A 25,198-nucleotide genomic window follows, 5' to 3' on the forward strand; every position below is an offset into this window, starting at 1 on the left:
CTTATTCTTATTCCCCTACACTATCTCTTTAAGCCCTTCATTAATTTTTGTTTGTTTGTTTGTGGGCCACATTTGGCAGTGCTCAGGGATTACTTCTGGCTCTGCATTCAGAAATCGATCCTGGCGCGCTTGGGGGAACCATGTGGAACACCAGGAATTGAATCCAGGTCTGACCTGGGTCAGCAGCATGCAAAGAAGACACCCTACTGCTGTGCTATCTCTCCAGCCCCATTAATTTTTTTTTTTTAAATGCACTTGAACTATTTTCCTTCCCCCCACCCCCAGTTTGTTTGCTTTTTAGTTTTTGGGCCACATCCAGCAGTTCACAGGGCTTCCTCTTGGCTCTGTGATTAGGGATCACTTTTGGTGGACTTGGGGGACCATATAAGGTTATCTAGGATTGAACCTAGGTTGGCCACATGTAAGGCAAGTGCCTTCCTCACTGTACTAACTTTCTGGCCCCCTGACCCCTTTCTTATTATTTTATTTACTTTCGGTTTTAGAGCCACACGAGGTGACGCTCAGGAGCTACTCCTGGTAATGCACTCAGAAATCGTCCCTGGCTTGGGGGACCATATGGGATACCAGGGGATCAAACCGCAGTCTGCCCTGGATCAGCCGCTTGCAAGACAAACACCGTACTGCTGCACCACTGCTCCAGCCCTGACCCCCCCCTTTTTTTTTATAAGTAAAAAAAAAAAAATCAACTCAATCTTATTTCTCCAAAACCAAAAATTGGGGCCGGAGAGATAGCATGGAGGTAAAGCGTTTGTCTTTCATGCAGGAGGTCATCGGTTCGAATCCCGGTGTCCCATATGGTCCCCCGTGCCTGCCAGGAGCAATTTCTGAGCCTGGAGCCAGGAATAACCCCTGAGCACTGCCGGGTGTGACCCAAAAACCACAAAAAAAAAAAAAAAAAAAAATTATAAAAAGTTCAAAATGCTCATCTTATAAGCCAATTCACCTTTCAAAACATAAACTACTCGATACTTTCCAGAGTTCTAGGCTGGAACCAGGTGTTCAGCAGTGTCACAGCAGCAATTCAGGCTTCTCACCAAACGACAGAATTTTATTTTTCAGTGCTCAGGTGTTACTCCTGCCTTTGCAGTTAGGGATCACTTCTGGTGGGCTAAAGGAACCATACTCATAGCTCTGCACTGAGGGATCCAACCTGGATTAGCTGCCTGCAAGGCTTACGTAAGTGCCTTATCTACTATACAATACTATGCTCAGATCCCCGAGCATTGTGGGGAGAGCCATAGCCAGCAGTACTCAGGACTTACTCCTAGAGCTGTGCTCAGAAATCACTCTGCAGGGTTCAGAGAATTATATTGGGTACCAGGGATCACACCCAGGCAAGCTGTGTGCAAGGCTACTCCAGCCCATCCATCATAAAGAGCTTATTATGAATCAGATTATTTGAGCTGGAACATACCATTTTATTCTCCCCAGTGGATGACAACTCCTCCTAATTTGGGAAAAGGGGCCGCACAGGAAGAGCTCAGGAGGCCCTGGCAGCTCTCCTTGGCCAGACAGGCTAGAGGTTTAAAAAAGGGAGGTTCTGGTAGTGTTCGGGTAGGGCAGTAATGGAGATTATGGGACAACTTTGGCTATACTGGGAGCTTCCAGGACTGCACCCAGCAGTACTCAGAGGTCTTCGTCATACCCAATGATGTTTAGAGGCATCATGTGATGCGGGTTATCGAGCCAGGGCCAGCCACATGTAGGGCATGTGCGTTGTAATTCCTGTATATCTACTGTTTCAGAGACATATAGGTCAGGGATTTTGTAGTATGTCCTGCTGGTGCCTGCCCCGTTTCCTGGCTGTGTGGGGAGAAGTTTTCACAAGAATACCACAGAGGTGAAGACTGTCTCCTCACATGACAATGAAGAAGCTGAGTGGTGTTTGGCAGTGGTCACCAACAGCAACCCCAGCCGAGAGTCGGAGGAAGCATGGGCAGTAAGGTGCTGGAGGCTGAATCTAGGGCCTCACACACTTTAGCCACAGCCCCTGCCCAAGATTTACTATTTTTAAATGTGAGAATGTTTCTCACCAAAATATACGCAATTGAAGCATAATAAAAAATTCAGGTTTGTGTGTAGATGGAAAAAGAGACCAGTTTTAGAACAAAGTAAACATTAACTACAAGTTCACTAAAAACTACATTAACTTACAGTACATAATCATTATTTCGTTGGCAATTCAAGAATCAAACCTGTCCATATTTCAAAACCACATCCCAATTTACTCACGCGAGTTTAGAAAGACAACCATGGAAGTTACATAAATTATCTACAGATAAAAGTGTATTAGCCAGGACTAGGGAGAGAGTACAGGAGCTAGGATACTTGACTTGGTTCAAAAACAAAGAAACAAAACAAAAATAAAAATATTACCACTGAGAACTGATTACTTCTTCTCTAAAAGTTCTTTAAGAATATATACACATCAGTAACACAGTGGAAAAATCTCCAAAACTTCTCATATCCCTCACCACCAAAATGTCAAACCCACTAAATACATTTTAGTAGACCCATCTCAAGATAGAAAAAAATTCTTTTTAAATGTAGAGCAGGGCTGGAGTGAGAGCACAACAGTAGGGCACCTGCCCTACATGCAGATAACCCAGATAGACCCAGGTTCGATCCCTGGCATCCCATATGGTACCCAAGCCTGCCAGGAACAATTTCTGAGTACAGAGCCAGGAGTAACTCAAGTGCCGCTGGGTGTGGTCTAAAAACAAAACAAAACAATACAATACAAAAAAAATCTAGAGGGGCCAGAGTGACAATACAGCAGGAGAGAGCTTGCCTTGCATATGTCCACCTCAGATTGGATCCCCAGCATTTCATGTGGTCCCCAAGCCACCAGGAGTGATTCCCAAGTAGAGAGCCAGAAGTAAGTCCTGAGAATCACCTGATATGGCCCAAAAAGTAACACAGACAAAATAAATCATACCGAGCTAGAGACAGCTTTAATCTAATCAAATATGTAGACCGTCTCTTACTATCATAAATAATTTAGTTCAGTATGATACATCATATATCCATTTCCATTTAAATATATAGTTACTTGGGGCTAGAGTAATGGTATAGCAAGTAGGGCACTACCTTGCACATGACCAACCTGGGTTTGATCGTTAACACCTATAGGGTATTCAGAGCCCCATCAGGAAGTAAGCTTGAGCACTGCCAAGTGTGGCCACAAAACAACAAAACAAAAATAACCACCACCACCACCACAATATATATGTGTGTGTGTGTATATATATATATACATACATATATATATAATATACAAGTTCTCTGAACAACTACTGAGTAGTTATTAAACTTTGCTTTTGTTGAAATTTGGAGAGAAAGATAATTTTCCTTTTACACATTTTATTATTTTTTAATAGGCGTCATACCTGGTAAGGCTAGGGTCTGTGCAGTGTCAGGCATCAAATTCAGGGCTTTACTCATGCTAAACATAGGCTCTAATATTGAGCTATCAGCCTTGTAATTTCTGTATCTATATGAATCTAGGACTAGAGGGATCTAAGCCAGAGAAATCTCTACCATTGCCATTATTCCATATATATTTCCATGGAAAATAATTCTCCAGGGATCTGAGAGATGGCTGACAGAGCTGAAGAAGGAAAACCAGTTTTGAGGAGCAGCACTGCACAATTCCCCAATCACCAGCACCAGTGAGTGACCCCACCATTGAGCTGAGAACAGCCCTTGGCACTGACACTTATGGGCCCCAAACAAAACCCGCAATTTCAAGATTCTATATCTTACATAAATCTGTTCGTAGTTCAGTCATTTAACTAGTAAAAAGGCAGCAATTTATCAGCTATGCTGATTATTGAGAACTACAGAAAGTGATGGCAGGTAATATAGGAAAGAAAATCTCCCTAGCCCTGTCTCATTAGGAAAGCAGATTCAGGCACACCTGGAGGACAGGAAAAACAAGAGCATAGGTAGGCAACACCACACAGCAGGAACATAGAGAACAGAGGCAGCATCTAGGCTTCAAAGAACCAGCGAAAGTTTAGAGGGCTAGTGCAACAAAGGGCCCTGCCTTGCACACACTGACCTGGGCTCAATCTCCAACATCCCATATTGTCCCCCAAGTACTGCGAGAAGTGATTTTTTTTTTTTTTTTTTTTTTGGTTTTTGGGCCACACCTGGCGTTGCTCAGGGGTTATTCCTGGCTGTCTGCTCAGAAATAGCTCCTGGCAGGCACGGGGGACCATATGAGACACTGGGATTCGAACCAACCACCTTTGGTCCTGGATCGGCTGCTTGCAAGCTGTGCTATCTCTCCGGGCCCGAGAAGTGATTCTTAAGCAGAGCCAGGTAAGCCACTGCCAGGCATGGCCCCAAAACCAAAACAAGCAAACAAACAAACAAAAAGAGCAAAACTGGTGGGGGGGAAAGGGGAGGGGAGAGCGGCCATAAGAAGCTACGATTAGAATTTGCTCCTGTCTCAATGCTCAGGAATCACTCCCAGTGAGGCTTGGGGTATTATACAGGGTGTCAGGGATTGAACTCAGGTTGGCTGCATGGAAGGAAAATGTATTATCATTCTGGCTACTAACAGGAAAGAAATACTAGAACTGGAAATGACCAAAGCAAACGCCCACCTGAAGAGTTCAGGCACTAGCAAACAGATAGGCCAGAACGCAGAATCACGGTAGAAAGCATGTAGATTAGGACAGTGGTTCGAATCCTGGTATCCCAGATGGTCTCCTGAGCCTGCCAGGAGCGATTTCTGAGCGTAGAGCCAGGAGTAACACCTGAGCCAGGTGTGACCCAAAAAAAACAAAAACAAAAAAAGAAAGAAAAAACTAAAATCCCAGACAGGTTTCAAGTTTTAGAGCTTCAGCTACCAGAGTGACATATATTACAAATACTGTGGGACATCATAAAGGGTCCGGAAGAGGGAGTGACCCCTCTCCTCTGTCTTCAGGCCCTATTACAATAGCAGACGAAAGGAATTCAAGGGGAAATGAGCAAGATTAGACCAGCTAGAAAGCAGGAAGGTCCTTGGAGCCAGGAAGAAACCAGGCAGACGTGAGAAAGGCAGCAGAATTAATCATAGAGATTTGATGACTTCAGAGAACATCAATGAATGACCCTGACAGCTAGATCTTGTACAGCCAGGAAAAGGGGCAAAGGCACAATCCATTCAGGCCCTGGGTGGGATTCAACAGTGGAGTGCATGCTTCCCATGTCTGCGGTCCTGGGTGGTACCCCCAACCACATACATACCCACACTCTCCACATCCTATCTCATGACACACACACATACGCGAACATATGCACACAAACCATTTCTATTTTTAAAGGCTAAGAATGCATCAATATGCTTCATTTTTAGGGAAGATAGCCCTAAAACCCTGTTGTGTTCAAGCAACCATATGGTGCTGGGGATCAAACCCAGATCAGCCTCATGCTGTACTCTCTTTCTCCAGCCCCATATATTCCACTATTTAATGAACTCTTATTAGATTCCACTATCACCTCCTTTTATAAATGACAAAACCAGAACCTAGGGTCAGAGAGGACTGTGAGTAAGAGCTTGCCTTGCATGGTGCTGATCCCCAGGACTCTATAAGGCCCTTCCAGGAGTGATCACTAAGAGCAGAGCCAGGAATGACTCCTGAGCACAACAGGGCATGGCTTCAAAACTAACTAACTAACTAACTAACTAACTAACTAAATGACAAAGCAGTGAAGCTAAGTCAGTCCCAGAAGTCCCTGCTCCTCACCCACACAGTAGAGACCTAGGTAGGGTGAGTACAGAGGAGGAGAGGCCACCCCCTGACATAGGCAGCAGCAATGTCCCAGACTAGGGCAGTGGGTAGCAAGCAGTTGGTGAACAAAACGTAAGACCAGCAAACATTTGTCAAGAATCGGTATAAGACCACTGACACTAGTGGGAGTGGAGCCTCCTTCTTTCTTTTTTTTTTTGGTTTTTGGGTCACACCCGGCAGTGCTCAGGGGTTATTCCTGGCTCCAGGCTCAGAAATTGCTCCTGGCAGGCACGGGGGACCATATGGGACACCGGGATTCGAACCGATGACCTCCTGCATGAAAGGCAAACGCTTTACCTCCATGCTGTCTCTCCGGCCCCGAGCCTCCTTATTTCTGTCCCACCCCACAGAACACCTTTATCAAACAGAAAAAAATGAAGGGCTTTTTTTTCCCCCCACACCTGAAGGGCTTTCTTTTTTGTTTTGGGGCCACACCCAAAAGTGGTCAGGGCTTACTCAGGGATCAATCCTGTTGGAGCTCAGAGGATGGTATGGGGTACTGGAAATCAATCCTGAGTCAGCCACAGATAAGTAACAGTTTTCTCAAATAAAAAGCAGAAGAAACCCATGTGAAAGGCATTTGGAAGGACTGGGCAATGTCCCAATTAGCTATATTTATCTTTATAAGAAAACTTCTCATTTTGTATTTGTAGTTCCCAACAAGGCAAAAATTAATGTTGTCTCTTTGAGACCCATTTTGTTTCAGTGTCTTTTTCTTTCTTTTTTGGGGGGAGAGAGAATCCTCCCAAACACTGCTCAAGGAGTCCAAGGAGGGACCAATGGATCCTCCCAAACACTGCTCAAGGAGTCCAAGGAGGGACCAATGGCTCAGTGCTAGAGCCCCAATGTGGCTCCCTCACAGGGAGATTGCTGAGCTCTATCCCCAGCCCCTCAGCCTCTTTTATAAGGACATGATAAAAATCATTATTAGTATTGTATTTCATTTTAGAGGTTCAAACTCTCATTCAGGCCCCTCACATCTCCCCCAACAGGAGAACCTTAGTGGAGTTTGTTTGTATATTAGAGCCATACCAGGAAAGAGAGCAGTAATATGTATAGTAGCCTTCAATACTGCCAAAAGAGTGGCAGTCAGTAAATCCAGAGTCAGAGCTGAAGAGAGCACGGCAGGCTAAGCCAAGGCATTCCTTGCAGAGGCAAGGATTCCTTCTCCACCACCACATACCATTCCCAAGCACTGCCCAGGGTCACTTAATGACCTACTAATAAACAAGGTTCTAATCTGTGTCCCATTCCTATAATTCTGTAGCAGTGCTCGCACTCAATGTGTCCTACGCACAGAGCTGGGCTCCACACCCAGCACTTCATGGTCCCCAGGCATTACCAGAAGCAAGCTCCATGCCACAAGTCCAAGGACCCTCCTGGGTATGGTCCCCCAAAACAATTCATCCCCTTTCCTAAGTGGCTTTCTTTTTTTTTTTTTTTTTTTTTTTTTGGTTTTTGGGTCAGGGGCTACTCCTGGCTCTATGCTCAGAAATCGTCCCTGGCAGGCACAGGGGACCATATGGGATGCCAGGATTCGAACCACCATCCTTCTGCATGAAAGGCAAATGCCTTATCTCCATGCTATCACTCCGGCCCCTCAAGTGGCTTTCTTAAATTGAGCTCCTAAAAAAAAAAAAAAAAAAGAGCTCTTTAGTTGCGAAAATAAAAGGGATCATTAATATCTGGCTCTACAGAAAGAAAAAATATTCTGCCTAATATCTGAAGTGTAAATAAGGACAGTATGAGAAGTATAGAAATGAGGACCAAAAACAGAGAATGCAACAGGAAAGGCGCACACCTTGCATGCAGCTGCTTCGATCCCCAGCACAATATCTGGTCTCCCAGTCACTGCCAAGAGTGTCCCTGAGTGCAAAATGCCAGGCCTAAATCACACACACTCACTCACACACACACACACACACACACACACACACACACACACACACACACACACACACAAACTTATTAACTCTGCACACGTCTGACACTGAAGTAGAAGAGCATTTTGCATGAAAAAGAAGTGAGAAGGGTTTATACAGAGAGAAAAGAAAAATGCTACATAATGTCTTTAGTCCAACTCTCTAATAAGTTTTAACATAATTAAGAAAATATGTATTTCAAGTTCAATACACTGGTAGCAAAAGGAAAGATGATGCTGCAAGATTCAAGTTCACATGCTCTAAATCAGTGGTCCTCAAACTTTTTAAAACAGGGGCCAGTTCACTGTCCCTCAGACCACTGGAGGGGTTGGACTATAGAAAGAAACAAAAATTATGAACAAATTCCTATGCACATTGCATAGAGCCTATTTTGAAGTGAAAAAACAAAACAGGAACAAATATAATATGTGGTCCGCAAGCCATAGTTTGAGGACCACTGCACTCGGATATTGCCAGCTCTCTCTCTCTAGCAAGCTTTGCTGCTTTGTATATGACGGCTTGGCAGTAAAAGACACTCTGGAGCTAGCTCTCAAGCTTGCTCTTGAATATGTCCTCATTGAGATGCAGTTGTGGACTTCACAAGTATTACAGCTTTGGAGCAAGGCTGGGTTTTTGCCCTCTTAAAGGCATGATTAGAAAAAGCTTTGCACATTTGATTTGCCACTCACTGCCTATTTCTATTGTGATGTTCCAACTTTACAAAAAAAAGGTCCACTTACTCTCCGAAGGAAGGCAAAAGAGTGTTTCGGGGGAGGGATAGCACAGGGAACAGGGAACCGGTCTTTGCTTTGCTTTGCATGCAGCCAACAGGGCTTGATACCCAGCATGCCATATGGTCTCTTGAACACAACCAGGAGTGACTCCTCAGCACAGAGCCAGGAGTAAACCAAGTGAAAAAAAAAACAAAAAAACAATAATCACAATAACCACACACATGTCTCAGCAGTAATCATGACGTTCTTCTGTGACACAATTCTTAAAACACTCTGGTTAGAGATTTGTGTGTTCGCTGAGCATGCCTATTAAGCAAGTTTTAACTTCTTAAAGTTCGTGTAGCTCACTATTTCATGTAAAAATATTTTTCTTCTTTTTATTTTTATTTTGGGGGGGCCACACAAGGTGACGCTCAGGGGTTACTCTTGGCTATACGCTCAGAAATGGCTCCTGGCTTGGGGGACCACATGGGACGCCGGGGATCGAACCCGTCCTAGGCTAGCACAGGCAAGGCAGATGCCTCACTGCTTGCGCCATCGCTCTGGCCCCATGTATATATTTCATGGCCATGTACTATTATTCCAAGGGCAGTCTCCAAACAGTTTCCAAACTTCTGGAAAATGGACTGGAACAGACTGTCAGCATTTCCTGACGGTCCAACAAAGATAACCACAGTAATTGGTGATAAACCTGTGGGAGACATGCGTAAAAAAGCTCTGGCGACGCCGGTATAATTTACTCTAATTGAAAAATACTCTCTTCACACAGAGGCAAGGCAAGGGCCAAGCTCTTTTTGCTCCACAGTGAATATACAGTCAGGAATAAGCACAGTGGGAGAGCACATGCCATGCCCTGTGTTCCACCCCCAGTTCTGCAAATAAACACACATAACAATAACAGAATAATAAGCCCATGGCAAATAGAAAATACTCAAGCTGCGTGGCAAAGCAAGGAGTTGGTGAAGAAGTCCAGATTCCAGATTAAGTGTTGAATTCTTCAGGCATCCAATAAGTAGATGATAAATATTAATTGCATCTGAGTTTGGACATTTTTTTAAATATGGAACGCTTCACGAATTTGCGTATCATCCTTGCACAGGGGCCATGCTAATCTTCTCTGTATCGTTCCAATTTTAGTATATGTGCTGCCAAAGCGAGCACGAGTTTGGACATTTTTTTTTTTTTTTTTTTTTTTGGTTTTTGGGCCACACCCTGTGACGCTCAGGGGTTACTCCTGGCTATGTGCTCAGAAGTTGCTCCTGGCTTCTTGGGGGACCATATGGGACGCCGGGGGATCGAACCGCGGTCCGTCCTAGGCTAGCGCAGGCAAGGCAGGCACCTTACCTCCAGCGCCACCGCCCGGCCCCGAGTTTGGACATTTTTAATTGACTTTTTGATGAGAGACTCCTGCATTCAGTCAAGATCTGCAGGAATTGCAGTGTCTATTTACTCTCCTACCCCCCACACACAAAAAAAGAAACTGGACAAAATGTGTTAAATAATGATTTCCAGACATCTGACATAAGAGAACCGCAATCTTGGAGCAGGAGAATCAAATGAAGTGAACCCTATGACAGGCTGAACTTAAATGCCTGGAGCTTCTCCAGAACTTAGAAAGGGGAGTCAGGCATAATAAGCCAAGGTCTCTGTTGAGGAGACAGAATTTGGCATCTGGGGCAGCCAGAACAGCTCAGCTACCAAGCCGTATCAAGCAAGGAGAGATGCAGGGCCAGAAAGGCCATCTCAATCTTTGATTGAGCACGGATCAGCACAAAAATTATCCGTGGACAAGGAGCATTCCCAGATCTCATGCCCCATGCGGGGCAGAAGTGGGGATCTGGAACTCAGCCAGCAAGGAAAGAAAAGGAAGGGGACTGGACCTAGATTGACTCTTCTGATCTTGCCTAACAGTTTCAAAGGGCCGAGAGCCATAGTACAGTGTGGGTGAGTTGGTAGAGTGTCTACCTTGAATATGGCTGACCTGGGTTTGATCTCCAGCATCACATATGGTTTCTGAGCACCATCAGGAGAGATTCCTAACTGTAGAGCCAGTACTAACTAAACCCTGAGCATCACCAAATATGGCCCAAAAACAAACAAACAAAATTGTTAATCACAGAAATGAGGAGCTAGATCAAGATAGTGCAAGGAGTAAGGTACTTAACTTGCATGTGGTCTGCTAGGGTGCAATCCCCATATGGTCCCCCAAACCTCACCAGGAGTGATCCCTGAGTGCAGAGCCAGGAGTAATCCCTGAGCACTACTAGGTACAGCCACAACAACAATCAATAAGAAAAATTACAGAAGTATCCAACATCTAATGAGGTAAAATTAAAAATGTCTGGCACCTAGCCATCAATCACTAACATGCAATGAAGCAAGGAAATATGTCTCAGTAACAATCTGAAAATAGGGTGACTGGAGCAATAGTATTGCACAAGGCTGACCCAGGTTCAATCCCTGGTATCCTGTTGGGTCCCCCAAGGTCCCCAGGATGAATCCTTGAGCAAAGAGCCAAAAAGTAAGCCCTGAGTACAGCTGGATATGAGCCAAAACCCAAAACATTAATTAATTAACAAATAAAATAAGGGACGGGAGTGATAGCACAGTGGGTAGGTTGTTTGCCTTGCAAGCAGCCAACCTGAGATGGACCCAAGACATCCCACATGGTCCCCCAAGCCTGCTAGGAGTGATTTCTGAGCACAGAGCCAGGAGTAACAATAACAGGTGTGCAATAACAGGTGTGGCCCCAAAAACCAAATAAATAAATAAACAAACAAAAGGTCAGCAGGAGCCAGAGATGGCTCAATGGACTGCAGCGCAGCTTCATATGCACGAAGTCTGAACTAGATCCCCTGCACACTACTAGGAGTAATCCCTCAGGAACTTGCCAGCAGTAGCCCTAGACTACTACCAGGCGTAGCCCCAAAACAAATCTAAATCAATGGTGGGCACAGATGACAGAGAGGAGAATATCAAAAATCACTTTTCTAACTTTATTCCATATGTACAAAAATGTAAGTATTTGTACATGTCAAATATATGAGACATAACAAGACCAAGATCCAATAACACCTGAAGTTTAAAACTAAAACAAAAGTGAACTGCAACAGAGTAAATACAGCATAATGGAGGAGACGGTGTGTGGAGGAATAGTCCAGAAGGTAAGGTGCTTGCCTGCATGCAGCTAAGCCCAACGCCACATGTGGTCCCCAGCCACATATGATAATCCCTACCTGGCATGCAGAAGGACAGTGGTTTGAATCCTGGCATCCCATATGGTCCCCCCGAGCCTGCCAGGAGTAATTTCTGAGTGTAGAGCTAGGAGTAACCCCTGAGTGCTACCAGGTGTGACCCAAAAAGCAAAATAAATAAATAAATAGGGCACAAAGAAAGAGTAACTTGAAAACAGAGCAATAGAAAGTATCCAAAAGGGGGCCTGGAGAGATAGCACAGCGGCATTTGCCTTGCAAGCAACCGATTCAGGACCAAGGGTGGTTGGTTCGAATCCTGGTGTCCCATATGGTCCCCCGTGCCTGCCAGGAGCTATTTCTGAGCAGACAGCCAGGAGTAACCCCTGAGCACCGCCGGGTGTGGCCCAAAAACCAAAAAAAAAAAAAAAAAAAAGAAAGTATCCAAAAGGAAACCAAAAAATTGAGCAGAGCACTTGACCCATGCAGTAACATCCAACAGAAATATAAGTGTCAACAAAATACCCTTTAAGAGGATAGGGGTTGGGGCCAGAGTGATAGCACAGTGGTAAGGTATATTTACCTTGCATGCAGCTGACTGGGACAGACCCAGATTCTATCCTGGCATCCCCTATGGTCTGATGAGCCTGCCAGAAGCAATTTCTGAGTGCAGAGCCAGGAGTAACCCATGAGAACTGTCAGATATAGGCCCTCCATCCCCCCAAAAAGGATAGGGGCTCTATTAAAATATAGTTGGGGGGCTGGAGCGGTGGCGCAGAGTGGTAAGGCATCTGCCTTGCTGGCGCTAGCCTAGGATGGACGGAGGTTCAATCCCCTGGTATCCCATATGGTCCCCCCCCCAAGCCAGGAGCAATTTCTGAGCACATAGCCAGGAATAACCCATGAGCGTCACTGGGTGTGGCCCAAAAGCCAAAAACCAAAAAAAAAAAAAAAAAAAATATATATATATATATATATATATATATATATATATATAGTTGGGGAATGGAGAGATAATCCAAGGGGTGACCTGTGCTTTGCATATACAAGGCACAGCAAGACCAAGATAACCTGGTAGTTTATTTTGGTTTTAAGTATTGCTCCCGGCTCTGCACTCAGGCATTACACCTGGCATTGCTCAGAGGACCACATAGGACATTGGGATAGAACTCCAAGTCACGTGTAGAGCAAATGCCTTGCTTTAACCACTATACTATCTCCTTGACCCTCACTTTGGTAGGTTCTCCTGGCTCCCTGAACTTCACTGGAGCACATATCCCCAAAATATAGACAAACAGACACACACAGACACACACACACACAGACACACACACACACACACGTATATTCATCTGATACACTGTTCCTTTGCACTGTGTATTGTTTCAACCACATAAAGGGGAAGACCAGCCTGTCATGCTCTGCATGATAAAGCAGATTAGAACAGTGGACCATGTTGAAAGTCTGCTCTTCAAGGGGCCAGAAAAAAATGCACCAAAATGGCAGCAATCTGAGTCACTCTTTTCTCTTTCTCTGACTTTTCAATTATTTGTGATATGGCAACAGCATTTTAAAAATGCTTATGTCAAGACAGGCGTTCTCAAAGTCTATAAGCCCCTTTCCAAGGCCCACAGCACTGAAACTGGTTCCACAGTACCATGAAGGCCCCACCTGCGCTTATGCAGGAAGTGACGGGATTGAGGGAGACACACATCTGCTATGATGAGAGCTAAGCAGCACCAAGGTGAACCTGTAGCCACTGCTGTCTTTTTTGCAGAAAAGAGTGAAAAGCTAGCAGCTCGCGTCTAAAGAGGATATTCAACGGAACAAAACAAGAAGTATGCCAACAGCACTTCTGTTGTAATGATGGGGGTTCTCAGAAAAAAACTTGTGCAATGTCTAAGCTAAAAACTGAATGTTGTCATCACTTTTTTAATTAAAACAAAATTGGGAGGTGCTGCACACTGCTTACCCAGCATCCCATATCCTCCAAGCACCACCAAGAATAATCCCTAAGTGCAGAAACAGGAGTTACCTCTAAGTATAGCTAGGTCTGGTCCCAAAACAAAATGAAAGGAAAAATAAAATTTATTTAAGCATCAAGCAACAGTAGATTCAGCAGCATCAAGAACAAACTATGGGGCCAGAGTGGTGGCACAAGTGGTAGGGTATCTGCCTTGCACGCACTAACCTAGGATGGACCATGGTTCGATCCCCCGGCATCCCATATGGTCTCTCAAGCTAGGAGCGATTTCTGAGCACACAGCCAGGAGTAACCCCTGAGCGTCACCAGGTGTGGCCCAAAAAGCAAAAAAAAAAGAACAAACTATGAGCCCAAGAAAAAACACAAGTGCTTGACTGAAATGTAGCTGACCCAGGTTTGATCCTCAACACTGCTACTGGGATCCCTCTGCATCAGAGGAACAAGTCCAAAGCAGAGCTAGGAGTAAACCCTGAGCACTATCAGGTGTGGCCCACACAAACTGCCTTCCCTGCTTGACCCGCCAATGCTGCCGCCGCCACCACCACTACCACTGAAAACAAAACAAAACCCAGAAAACTACATTGTGATGTTAATCAGGGAGACAGCTCAAGTGTTAAGAGCACATGCATATCATCAAGTGCAGGTGCTAAATGAGACACACCAACTCCTAGCACCACTGGGTCTGGCTCTCCTGTGTCCTCCCCCCCCCCCCAAAAAACAGCCAGACAGAGCATCACCATCCTGTGCTGGGGCAGCACCACTGGGTGTGGTCTCTATAAAAAGAAAGAACATTCACAATGTTCCATACTGTCATCACTAAACATTTCCACATGAAATCAAACACAACTCCCTACTTCCCTCTGCCCAGCCCAGCTATCTCTATTCAACATTGTATCTAAGAAGTTCCCTTTTCTGGAGCCAGGTGTGAGTAGACCACAGTATCTGTTTCTGTCTGGCTTTCTCCACTAAGCTTGCTTTTCAGCTGATCCACACTGTAGCAAGTATAGAATTTCATTCCTTTTTAGAACTGTATACTATTCTACTACTCCATTTTGGATTACCGGATGGCAAAGCATACCCTGCCATTCTCAGGGGTTATCATAGGTTCTGCACTCAAACTGGGAGGTTCAGGGGACCATCTGAGATGTCAGGGATCAAACTCAAGTCAACTGAGTGCAAGGCAAGCGTTTTCCCCACTCACTGTACTATTGCTCCAGCCCCCTCCATTCTATTTGTAAACCACGTTTTATTGATGTTGTTAGATGCTGGGGCTCTTCTACCTTTTGGGCATGAAACAAAGCTCCTAACAACACGAACAAGCAAGTATCTGTTGGGGTCTCTATTAGTTCTCTTGGACTACTGGACTGTATAGTCATTCTATATGCACTTGGGAGGAGCTACCCAAGCACAGCAGTTTCCGGTCACAGAATTTTCCACCAGTTGCAGAGGTGCACATGGTGGCAGGGTCTGCCTGGGATCATCAGCACTTGCTATTTTCGCTAGTTTTGGTAAGAGCCACCAGATGGGCATGAAGCATTATCTCACCCTGGGTTTGACATGCTCTGTTCTCTAGCCACTTGTTCCAAACAGAAACCAGTCTGTGAGCAGCTCCTGCGAGACTAACTTTAAGGGACAGCACAGACAATGGCCATTCCCACAGCTCTGCTCTGAGCCCTCACAGGCCTTCCCTGGACTGGAAAGATACAGAAGTGCCAGCTTCCATTTTTCTACAGCACGAGAAGCATCCCCATTCAGGTGAAGCGCTTAACACAAAGATCTGTAACCTTATCTAGCAGTTCAATCTGGCACACTTACTGCAACTGAATTTCAGAATTCACAAGGGAAAAAAAACGAGAGTAAAGTAGTATCTGGCTTGTGAAATATCAGTTTGCACAGAAGATGGTTGGAATGCCAATAGCCAGATTGCTTTAAAAAGAAAAAAAAAGTCTCTAAATTACAAGAAAGAAGGGGAGGATGTGCTTGTGAAATTCACTGACCCAACTCTGCTAATAATGTCCCTCAGAGAAAATATTCAGCCCTGATGTTTCCTTTAATTAGCACAAGGGCTTTGTAGTTACTTCTAAATTGTACCTAGCTGGAAACAAAACAATCAAATCTGTGGCCAGAGTGATCAGAGAGTAGAGCGTTTTGCCTTGCATGTGGCCAACCTGGGTTCAATCCTTGGCATCCCATATTGTCCCAAGCCTGCCAAAAGTGATTTCTGAGTGCAAAGCCAGGAGTAACCCCTGAGCAGTGCCAGGTGTGACCTAGTTAAGTTAAAAAAAAATAATGATAATAAAACAATCAAATCTAGATCATTTTACTTCCTTACCTACCCCTTTAAAAGGCAGTTATCTTTACAAAAGGGAAGTTGAATCTTGTAATTCTTCTATGGGCTGGAAGTTAGCCCAAAGGGCTGGCGCATGTGTCTGGTACACAGAGGTCCAGAGGTCAATGCCTACTACTGAATGGACAAAGGACACGAAAGCACTGCTAGGGCAGCCCCATGGCCCACAGCAGACCCGGGATGAGTCTTGCTAAAAGTGCCTCGTGTGGCCCCTGAATCACTACTTAAAAATTCAAACATTTTTGGGGAGGCCACACCTGTCTGCACTCAGGGGTTGTTACTCCTGGCTCTGCACTCAGAAATCACTTCTGGTAAGCTTGAGGAACCATATGCTGGGGATCAAACCAGGGTCTGTCCCAGGTCAGCAGCATGCAAGGCAAATGCCCTACTGCTGTATAATCACTCCACTCCAGTCCCGAGATTCAAACATCCTTAAAACAAAAGAAAAGTTTAGAAGCCAGGGAGACACTACAGTGGCTGGGGCACATGCATTGCATGTGACTGACCCAGGTTCACTCTCCATTCCCTCATGTATCCCCTGAGCTCTCCAGGAGTGATCCCTGAACAGAGTCAGAAGAAAGCCCTGAGCATCTCTGGGTATGGCAGAAGAACAAACATAAAACAAACCCAAAGGCAAGTTCAATCTAACCAGGAAGGAAAACAATCAAAGCTAATTTCGAAATGAACTGCATTGTATCACCTCATATTGATGAAGCACCTCATACAGTGCTGAAGGAAAAGCAGGTGCAAAAAACAGGGTCAAAGATCAAAGGCAAGGAAGTTGCTGTTTCTGTTTAATTCACTTAAAATATAAGAAAAACTAAGGTGGGCCCGGAGAGATAGCACAGCGGCGTTTGACTTGCAAGAAGCCGATCCGGGACCAAAGGCGGTTGGTTCGAATCCCGGTGTCCCATATGGTCCCCCGTACCTGCCAGGAGCTATTTCTGAGCAGTCAGGAGTAATCCCTGAGCACTGCCGGGTGTGGCCCAAAAACCAAAAAAAAAAAAAAAAAAAAAGCCTAAGGTATAGAATATTCTCACTTTATTTTTTCCCTACCCCATATTTTCACTTTAAAGAGAATTTACCTGATTTCTATCAAATAAATGTCGAGACCAGAGTCGTAACTAGTGCCCATCAAGTGCCCAAAGCTCATCCAGGAGTGATTTCTGAATACAAAGTCAGGAGTAAGCCTTGAGCTTGCTGGGTCTGACACCCCCCCCCCCAAAAAAAAAGAAATCGAAAAAAGTCAGGAAACAAGTGTATTATTTACTGATCAGTACACTTACATACACTTCTAGAAAACATTTAAGATACTGAGGCCAGAAAGATAGTCCAGCAGGTAGGGCTTGTCTTGCATGTGGCTGACCCAGATTTGATTCCTGGGCATCCCATATGGTACCTCAAGCCCGCCCCGCTAGGAGTGATTCCTGAGTGTAGAGCCAGTAATAACACCTAAGCATCACTGGGTATGGCTGTCCTAAACCCCCCCCCCCCGCCAAAAAAAATAACCACCAAAAGAAAAAAAAAATGAAATGAACAAAATACCGCCCTCAGCACATGGTTCTGGGGAAACGGGTATGTTCTGGAAGCCACCACTGGTGTAGGGCCACTGGCCGAATGCTGGAATAATCGCAGCCCTCCCAACTTTCCCTTCCGGAACAGACTAAGCCAATCACTCACTGTTCTAGGAACTAACACTTAGTCACTCTTTCATAACCCCAAACAGCCACACAAGGATAATTTCATTTATAGGTAAAGAAACTGAGGTTTATTAAATAGTGTCCAGATAGTAAAGGCTTTAGTGTGGTAACAGTAATTAAGCTATTTAAAAAAGTTAAATTCTGGGCCGGATGATGACAGCACATAGAGTGCTTGCCTTGCATTGCTGCAGACCCACATTCAATCCAGGGTATCCCATCCCATATCACTCCTGAGCACCACCAGGAATGATTCCTAAATGCAGAGCCAGGAGAAACCCATGAGCATCGCTTGGTGTAGTAAAATAAATAAAGGAAACTAAAATACTAGCTTAAATTTTTTTGTATTATCCCAGTCTTAAAATTTACCTAATACACTACATCGTGGTAATATCTAACTTTTATTTTCTACCTTAGCTTAACCCCAAACTATTCTTTCAAAGTCCACCTGTTCACAAACGTTCAAGATCTCAGGATCTCAAAAAGGCCCAAGATCCTATGACCTCCAATTTTGTCTTCAATAACAAGTCAATGATTTTTCATTCAGATGTCAAAAAATGTATCAAAATTAGGGCTGGTCCAAATCCTTCAAAGCAACCTTTCATATTAAAACACGTCTGTAAATCGAGTATCAAATGTGTTATTCTAAAAATAAAACCATCACAACTATTTCTACTTGTTACCCATCCAGGCAGTGACAGACCTGAATAAATATTTGTGTTGAGTATTCTCCATTACCTAGGCTGAGAATTCTCTTCATACATTCTTTCTTTCCCCTCCTTGAAAAGGCTGATGGTCTGCTTAGTTTTCTTCATCAAGTTCTCCATGAACACCCTAAAATATTCATTTTCTCCGAGAGTCTCCATCTTCCCCTCATATCTTGACAAGATAGTACGGAGATGCTGGTAGGTATCTGGCAGTAGGTCTAAGATATAAGGTGGGCTATTCTTTAACGCCAGCTTTGGGTTCTGACACAATCGTACCACCTGCAACAAATAGAAAAGAACGACTATTACTTGGAGGATCTTCTTAGTTAAAAAAAAAAAAAAAAAGTTAAAATGGGGCCGGAGAGATTGCACAGTGGTATTTCCCTTGCATGCAGATGGATGGTGGTTCAAATCCCGGCATCCCATATGGTTCCCCAAGCCTGCCAGGAGCGATTTCTGAGCAGAGCCAGGAGTAACCCAACCCCTGAGCATCGCGGATGTGACCCAAAAACAAACTAACAAGCAAACAAAAAAAAAGTTAAAATATGTGCTCTTTTGCATAAATAAGAAATACACATCAAACTATGAGAAATGGAGAGATAGTACAGTGGGCAGGACCTTGCCTTGCAGAAAGACAACTCAGATTCGATCCCTGGGTACCTATATCCCATGAACAGGAGTGATTCCAGAGCACAGAGCCAAGAGTAATCCCTGAGCACAGCCAGGTGTGGCCCAAAAACAAAACAATAAAAAGACATGGCCAATAATTCCTTTGGACACAGGCCTTTGTTTTACATTTGTTTGTTTTTGTTTTGGGGCCACACTGGCAGTACTCAGGGATTACTCCTGGCTCTACATTCAGCGATCATTCCTGGTGGCACTTGAGGGATCTTATAGGATGCCAGGGATCCAAACTAGGTGCACTGCATGCAAGGTAAATGCCCTACCTGCTATGCTACCATTCTGGCCCCATATTTTATATTTTTAGTGGGTCCGTCCTAGGTTAGCCGCATGCGAGGCAAATGCCCTACCGCTTGCGCCACCACTCCAGCCCCTGGATTAAAATAATACATCCATGGGCCGGGCGGTGGCGCTAAAGGTAAGGTGCCTGCCTTGCCTGCGCTAGCCTTGGACGGACCGCGGTTCGATCCCCCGGTGTCCCATATGGTCCCCCAAGCCAGGAGCAACTTCTGAGCACATAGCCAGGAGTAACCCCTGAGCGTTACTGGGTGTGGCCCAAAAAAAAAACCAAAAAAAAAATAAATAAATAAAATAAAATAATACATCCTTTCTTTGGGGGCGCCACACCCACGGCGCTTGGGGGTTACTCCTGGCAGGCTCGGGGGACTATCTGGGATGCCAGGGACTGAACCTGGGTTAAATGCCCTACCCACTATACTACTGCTAATATGTCCCTAATATGTCCTTTTGGTTGGGAGGCAAATGGGAGTTGGGGGGGGGGGGGGAATGGTGGAGGGAAGTGGACACTGGTGAAAGGATTGGTGTTGAAACATCATATGCCTGAAACCAATCATAAATAACTATGAATTCACAGTGACTTTATAAAAAATAAAATAAAAATTTAAATAAAGTAAAATAGTATGTCTTTGGGGCCTGAGAAAAAGCATAGTGGGTAGGACTTTTACCTTGCACAAAGTGACCAGGATTTAATCCCTGGCATCCTATATGATCCCCTGCCCACTGCCAGGAGTGATCCCTGAGCACTGTAAGATGTGGTTCAAAAACAAAACCAAAAAATCTTTTTAATAAATTGAAAAATAGTCTTTTTTCCATTCTACTTCAAACATTGTTTTTCACACATTTAACTTTTTTTCTTGTGGTGGGTAGGTCTGGGACCACACCCAGTGGCACTCAGGGAACTATATGAGATGCCAGGGGTTGAATCTGGGTTGGTTGGTCCTGGCTTGGCCACATGCAAGACAAATGGCCTACTCGTTGCGCTATTGCTTCAATCCCTTAATATAACTTTTTGTTTCTTTGTTTTTGGGTCACACCTGGCAGCGCTCAGGGGTTCTTCCTGACTCTACGCTCAGAAATCGCTCCTGGCAGGCTCAGAAAACCAAATGGGATGCTGGGATTCAAACCACCATCCTTCTGCCAAATGCCCTATCTCCATGCTATCTCTCCAGCCCCTAATATAACTCTTTATATGCAGAACTCAACTGATTTTCTTTTAACCCATTCTGACAATCTTTGGTTTTAACTAAGGTGATCTACTTACACTCAATGAATAATAAAACTGCTATTATTACAGAGAGATAGCACAGCGGTGTTTGCCTTGCAAGCAGCCGATCCAGAACCAAAGGTGGTTGGTTCGAATCCTGGTGTCCCATATGGTCCCCCGTGCCTGCCAGGAGCTATTTCTGAGCAAACAGCCAGGAGTAACCCCTGAGCACTGCCGGGTGTGACCCAAAAAAAAAAAAAAAAAAAACTGCTATTATTATAGGCCAGTGGTGGGCAACTTTTTTTTTCAACTGAGCCAAATCTCGCCTAAACCACGATTGAAATTTATTTTGAGAGCTATATATTCTTTTTTGTTTGTTTCTGGGCCACACCCAGTGACGCTCAGGGGTTACTCCTGGCTATGTGCACAGAAGTTGCTCCTGGCATGGGGGACCATATGGGACACCGGGGGATCGAACCGTGGTCTGTCCAAGGCTAGCGCAGGCAAGGCAGGCACCTTACCTCTAGCGCCACCGCCCGGCCCCGAGAGCTATATTTTTAAAACCGAAAATACATAGGATGGTACACTGTTTTTAGTTTCAAAAAGTTTTTATTGAGAATTCTGCATGCAAGTATCCACATAGGTTGGGAGGATACAAATAACACAACTAATAAAACAAAAATTTTAGAATATTATTTATCAATAACGTTAAATTCCATAAAATTTGCCCCTACAATGTAGAGAAAATTACATCCTGACAATGCCTGACAAAGTCACAAACACTAATGTGGACATTGGCCTTGGTTCTGATCAGAGCTATGTGGAGCTGGCTGCTGGGGCTGCACACAGGGCGTGCACTGACAAAGGCTAGGAGCAGTGTCCTGACTCCTGGAGTGGCCGCCCGGCACACAGAAAAGCCGCATTAAAAAGTGGAAAGATCCGAGGCTTACCAACCACTGTTAAAGGCCAAATGTTGACAATTTCATATAGTTTATATAATTAAATACAGCTGCTGTAGTAAATTAAAAAATTATTTGTGGAGCCGGAGAGACAGCCTGGAGTAAGGCATTTGACTTGCATGCAGAAGGATGGTGGTTCGTATTCTGGCATCCCATATGGTCCCCGAGCCTGCCAGGAGTGATTTCTGAGCAGAGCCAGGAGTAACACCTGAGCGCTGCCAGGTGTGACCCAAAAACCAAAAAAAAAAAAATTATTTGTTTCAAGGCAGGAGAGATAGTATAGCAGGTAGCACAGACAACAGGGTCAATCTCTGGCATCCCGTATGGTCCTCTAGTCAGCCAGTAGTGATTTCCTGAAGTGTAGAGAGCCCTATGTATATTTCCATGTGTGTTCATTATCTCCCTTTCCCTGCTCTTAGTTTTATTTTTTCTTCCCAGTTTTCTCTCACATTAGTTTGTTGAATACATACATTCTTTTTTCTTTTCCTACTCCTTCAGTGATTACTCCAGTAATTAGAACATGCAGGTCTGACTCATAAAATCTTGCATAAACTAGCAACTTTCATCACTTCACAAAGAATGCCAAGAACTTGAAACACTAATTAGGTTTCATTTATTTTATGTGTTATTACTATTACTCAATTTCATTCTACATATCGTATAATGTCCCCATTTCATTATTCATGCTACTTCTGTTTTTGATACTGACCATACCCAACGTTGCTGGGGACCTGAGAGCCATCCCCAGTCAACCCGAAACCCAGTCCAGGAGTTATGCTTAGGATAGTGGTGCTCAAGACTACAACCCAGAGGTGAGCACAAGGTGCCACAGATCAAAGGTGAGTCTCTGGAGCCGCTTCCAAAGCCCTCCTATTAGTGCATACAGCCAATAGTCATTTACCCACATATGTACCCTTCCTAATGCTCTATGTTCCATGTTGGGGACTGAACCCTGGTTGATGGCACGCAGGCAAATGCCCATCTCTCCGGCCCACCTTTTGTTATGTTTTTATTGCCTTTTTTTCCTCTTAACTTTTACTTCTATTCTGTCTTCTCTAATTTCTAGAATTTTGCTGCTATTATTACAGTGCTGAGAACTGAACCTAGGACTTCACCCAAGCCAAACCTAAGGTCTACCACTGAGCCCTGTTGCTGATCATCAACTTTATTTGGGGTATTCAGAGGCTACTCCTCCTGACCTGGTGCTCAGGGGCTTCTATTACCAAGAGCTCAGGGAAAACATCCAGTGCTGGGGTTCAAAGTCAGGCCCTCCTTCATGCAAAGCAGACAACTCTTGCCTGTCGAGCTATCTTTCTAGTCCTACTTTATTTACTTCCATGGTGCCAAGAGTCAAGCCCATAACCTTCACACAAACAGAAGGTGATGCTCCATTGCAAATTATGCTGCGATGAGATCTTTGGGCATTTTGTTTCTAGACATCAAAGTATTTCCCTAAGAGAAACACATACCTCAAAAGAAAGTAGAATCATAAGGTTCATACATGGGTCCTCAAACTTTTTAAACAGGGGGCCAGTTTACTGTCCCTCAGACCATTGGAGGGTCTGACTATAGTAAAAACAAAACTTATGAACGAATTCTTATTCACACTGCATATATCTTATTTTGCAATGAAGAAACAAAACAGATACAAATACAATATGTGGCCCGCGGGCCATAGTTTGAGGACCATTGATCTAGAACAACTGCAAAATTCCTACTTAGTAACTAATTATCAATAACATAAATGAGTATGACAATAAAAATTAACAAACAACAAAAAAAATTAACTACTTTGTTCTCTATATATATATATTGAACAGAATTCATGAAATTCTCTCCATTCAGGAAATTTGCTCCATTTCCTGAACTTAAAAAAAATCAGCCTAGGGGACCCGGAAAGATAGCAAAGCAGTGTTTGCCTTGCAAGCAGCCGATCCAGGACCAAAGGTGGTTGGTTCGAATCCCGGTGTCCCATATGGTCCCCCTTGCCTACCAGGAGCTATTTCTGAGCAGACAGCCAGGAATAACCCCTAAGCACCGCTGGGTGTGGCCCCCCCAAAAAAAAAAAAAAAAAAAACAGCCTAGGGGCCAGAGACATGGCGTAAGAGGTAGGGCATTTGCAATCACTAACCTGGGATGGACCTGGTTTGATCTCCTGGTATTCCATATGGTCCCCCCAAGTCAGGGGCGATTTCTGAGCCCACAGGCAGGAATAACCCCTGAGTGTCATCGGGTTTGACCCAAAACCAAACCAAACAAAAAAAAAAAATTCAGCCTAGAGGCTGGAGCTATGGCACAACCGTAAGGTATTTGCCTTGCATATGGCTGACCCAATACAAACTGGTTCTATTCCCAGCGTTCCAGATGGTCCTCTGAGCCAGGAGCAATTTCTGAGCACATAGCCAAGAGTAACCCCTGAGTGTCACTGGGTGTGGCCCAGAAACCAAAATAAAATAAAATAAAATAAAAATCAGCCTACATTGGGGCCAGAGCAATAGTATAGCGGGTAGGGTGTTTGCTTTGTATAGTCAATCCAAGTTTAATCCACGCCATCCCATGTGGTCCCCTGAGCACCAGGAGGATTGAGTACAGAGTCAGGGCTAACCTGAGCATTGCTGGGTGTGGACCCAATAAAACAAAACAAAAACAAAATAACAGACCCATATAAGCCTAGCAAATAAAGATTAATCAACAAAAAAGAAATTTATGTATAAATATTTTAAGTGTTTTAGGAAGCTATGCATCCTGTTAAGGATTTTAGACCAAACAAGAACAGAGCCAAGAAAGCACGCTTCTACTTCCACAGATACTATATTCTAAGTGCAAGATAGTTAAGAAATAATCTAAGCCCTAAGGATGGCTCAAAGACATTGCCAGTGAGGTCAGGAGGTCAAAGGGGTACACCTCATACCTCAGATAGATGGTACCCACATGTATATCCTTTTTTTTTTCCCTTTTTTTTTCCCCACATGTATATCCCCAGCACTAAGAGACAGAGAGAGACAGAGACAGAGAAATAGAGAGAGACTAAGATCACGATCAGCAAAGAATACAAGAACCAATGGTCGAAGGTGTTTACTGTCAGAGAATGCTGAGTAGGTTTCATATGGAGATAGAATCCTGAAGAAGAAAAAGTAAATGAGGGGCTGTGTTGGAGACAGTGTCCTGTCAGAGGATCAATTTTTCTGTCTTCTGTCTTTTATGCAGCCTTTTACCTAAGGCTGCCTACCTGCAGACTTTGCTGTAAGCTTTTGAGCTAACAGGAAAGGTATTTCACAGCTGAAGGAGATTTTTCTTTGAAGCCAAAGAGAAAAGTAAAACACCCCAATACCAGTTCCAGATCTAGACCACTCCCTTTAGCTTCTTTCCGGAGTTAATAGCTACGCTTCAAAAAACCTGCCCCTTCACAGACTGATGTTAGCCCAGATAAGCGGGCTGCAGATCCCACTTTGGAGACATAAGGTCTCCCTCCCTTCTGAATATTTTACTGCCTTTGTTCTATAACCTTCGCGCCAAAAAGTATGATTGACATGTCTTTTTTCCTGCCCATTTCTCCTCCTCTATATAAGAGATGCTGGACCAATAAATTTTTACCTCTGATCGGATATTTCGCCTGAGGTCTTCATTTACTAACCTCTCTCAGATTTTTTACAGGTGTGGTTGTT

General features: G+C 44.2%; 1 protein-coding gene and 1 non-coding gene across 2 annotated transcripts in view; both read right to left on the minus strand.

Moving 5' to 3' along the window:
* Positions 1–25,198, minus strand: part of CBL (Cbl proto-oncogene) — a 73,606-nt gene that overhangs the window by 32,452 nt on the left and 15,956 nt on the right. The window contains exon 2 of the mRNA XM_049778003.1: positions 18,421–18,668. Coding sequence (XP_049633960.1) covers positions 18,421–18,668 — 248 coding nt within the window. The remainder of the gene's footprint in view (positions 1–18,420; positions 18,669–25,198) is intronic.
* On the minus strand, positions 9,518–9,624 carry LOC126016936 (U6 spliceosomal RNA). The gene has a single exon (XR_007498618.1). It is a non-coding gene; the product is annotated as a U6 spliceosomal RNA (small nuclear RNA).

The sequence above is a fragment of the Suncus etruscus genome, chromosome 8, assembly GCF_024139225.1.
Source record: "Suncus etruscus isolate mSunEtr1 chromosome 8, mSunEtr1.pri.cur, whole genome shotgun sequence".
Classification (NCBI taxonomy): domain Eukaryota; kingdom Metazoa; phylum Chordata; class Mammalia; order Eulipotyphla; family Soricidae; genus Suncus; species Suncus etruscus.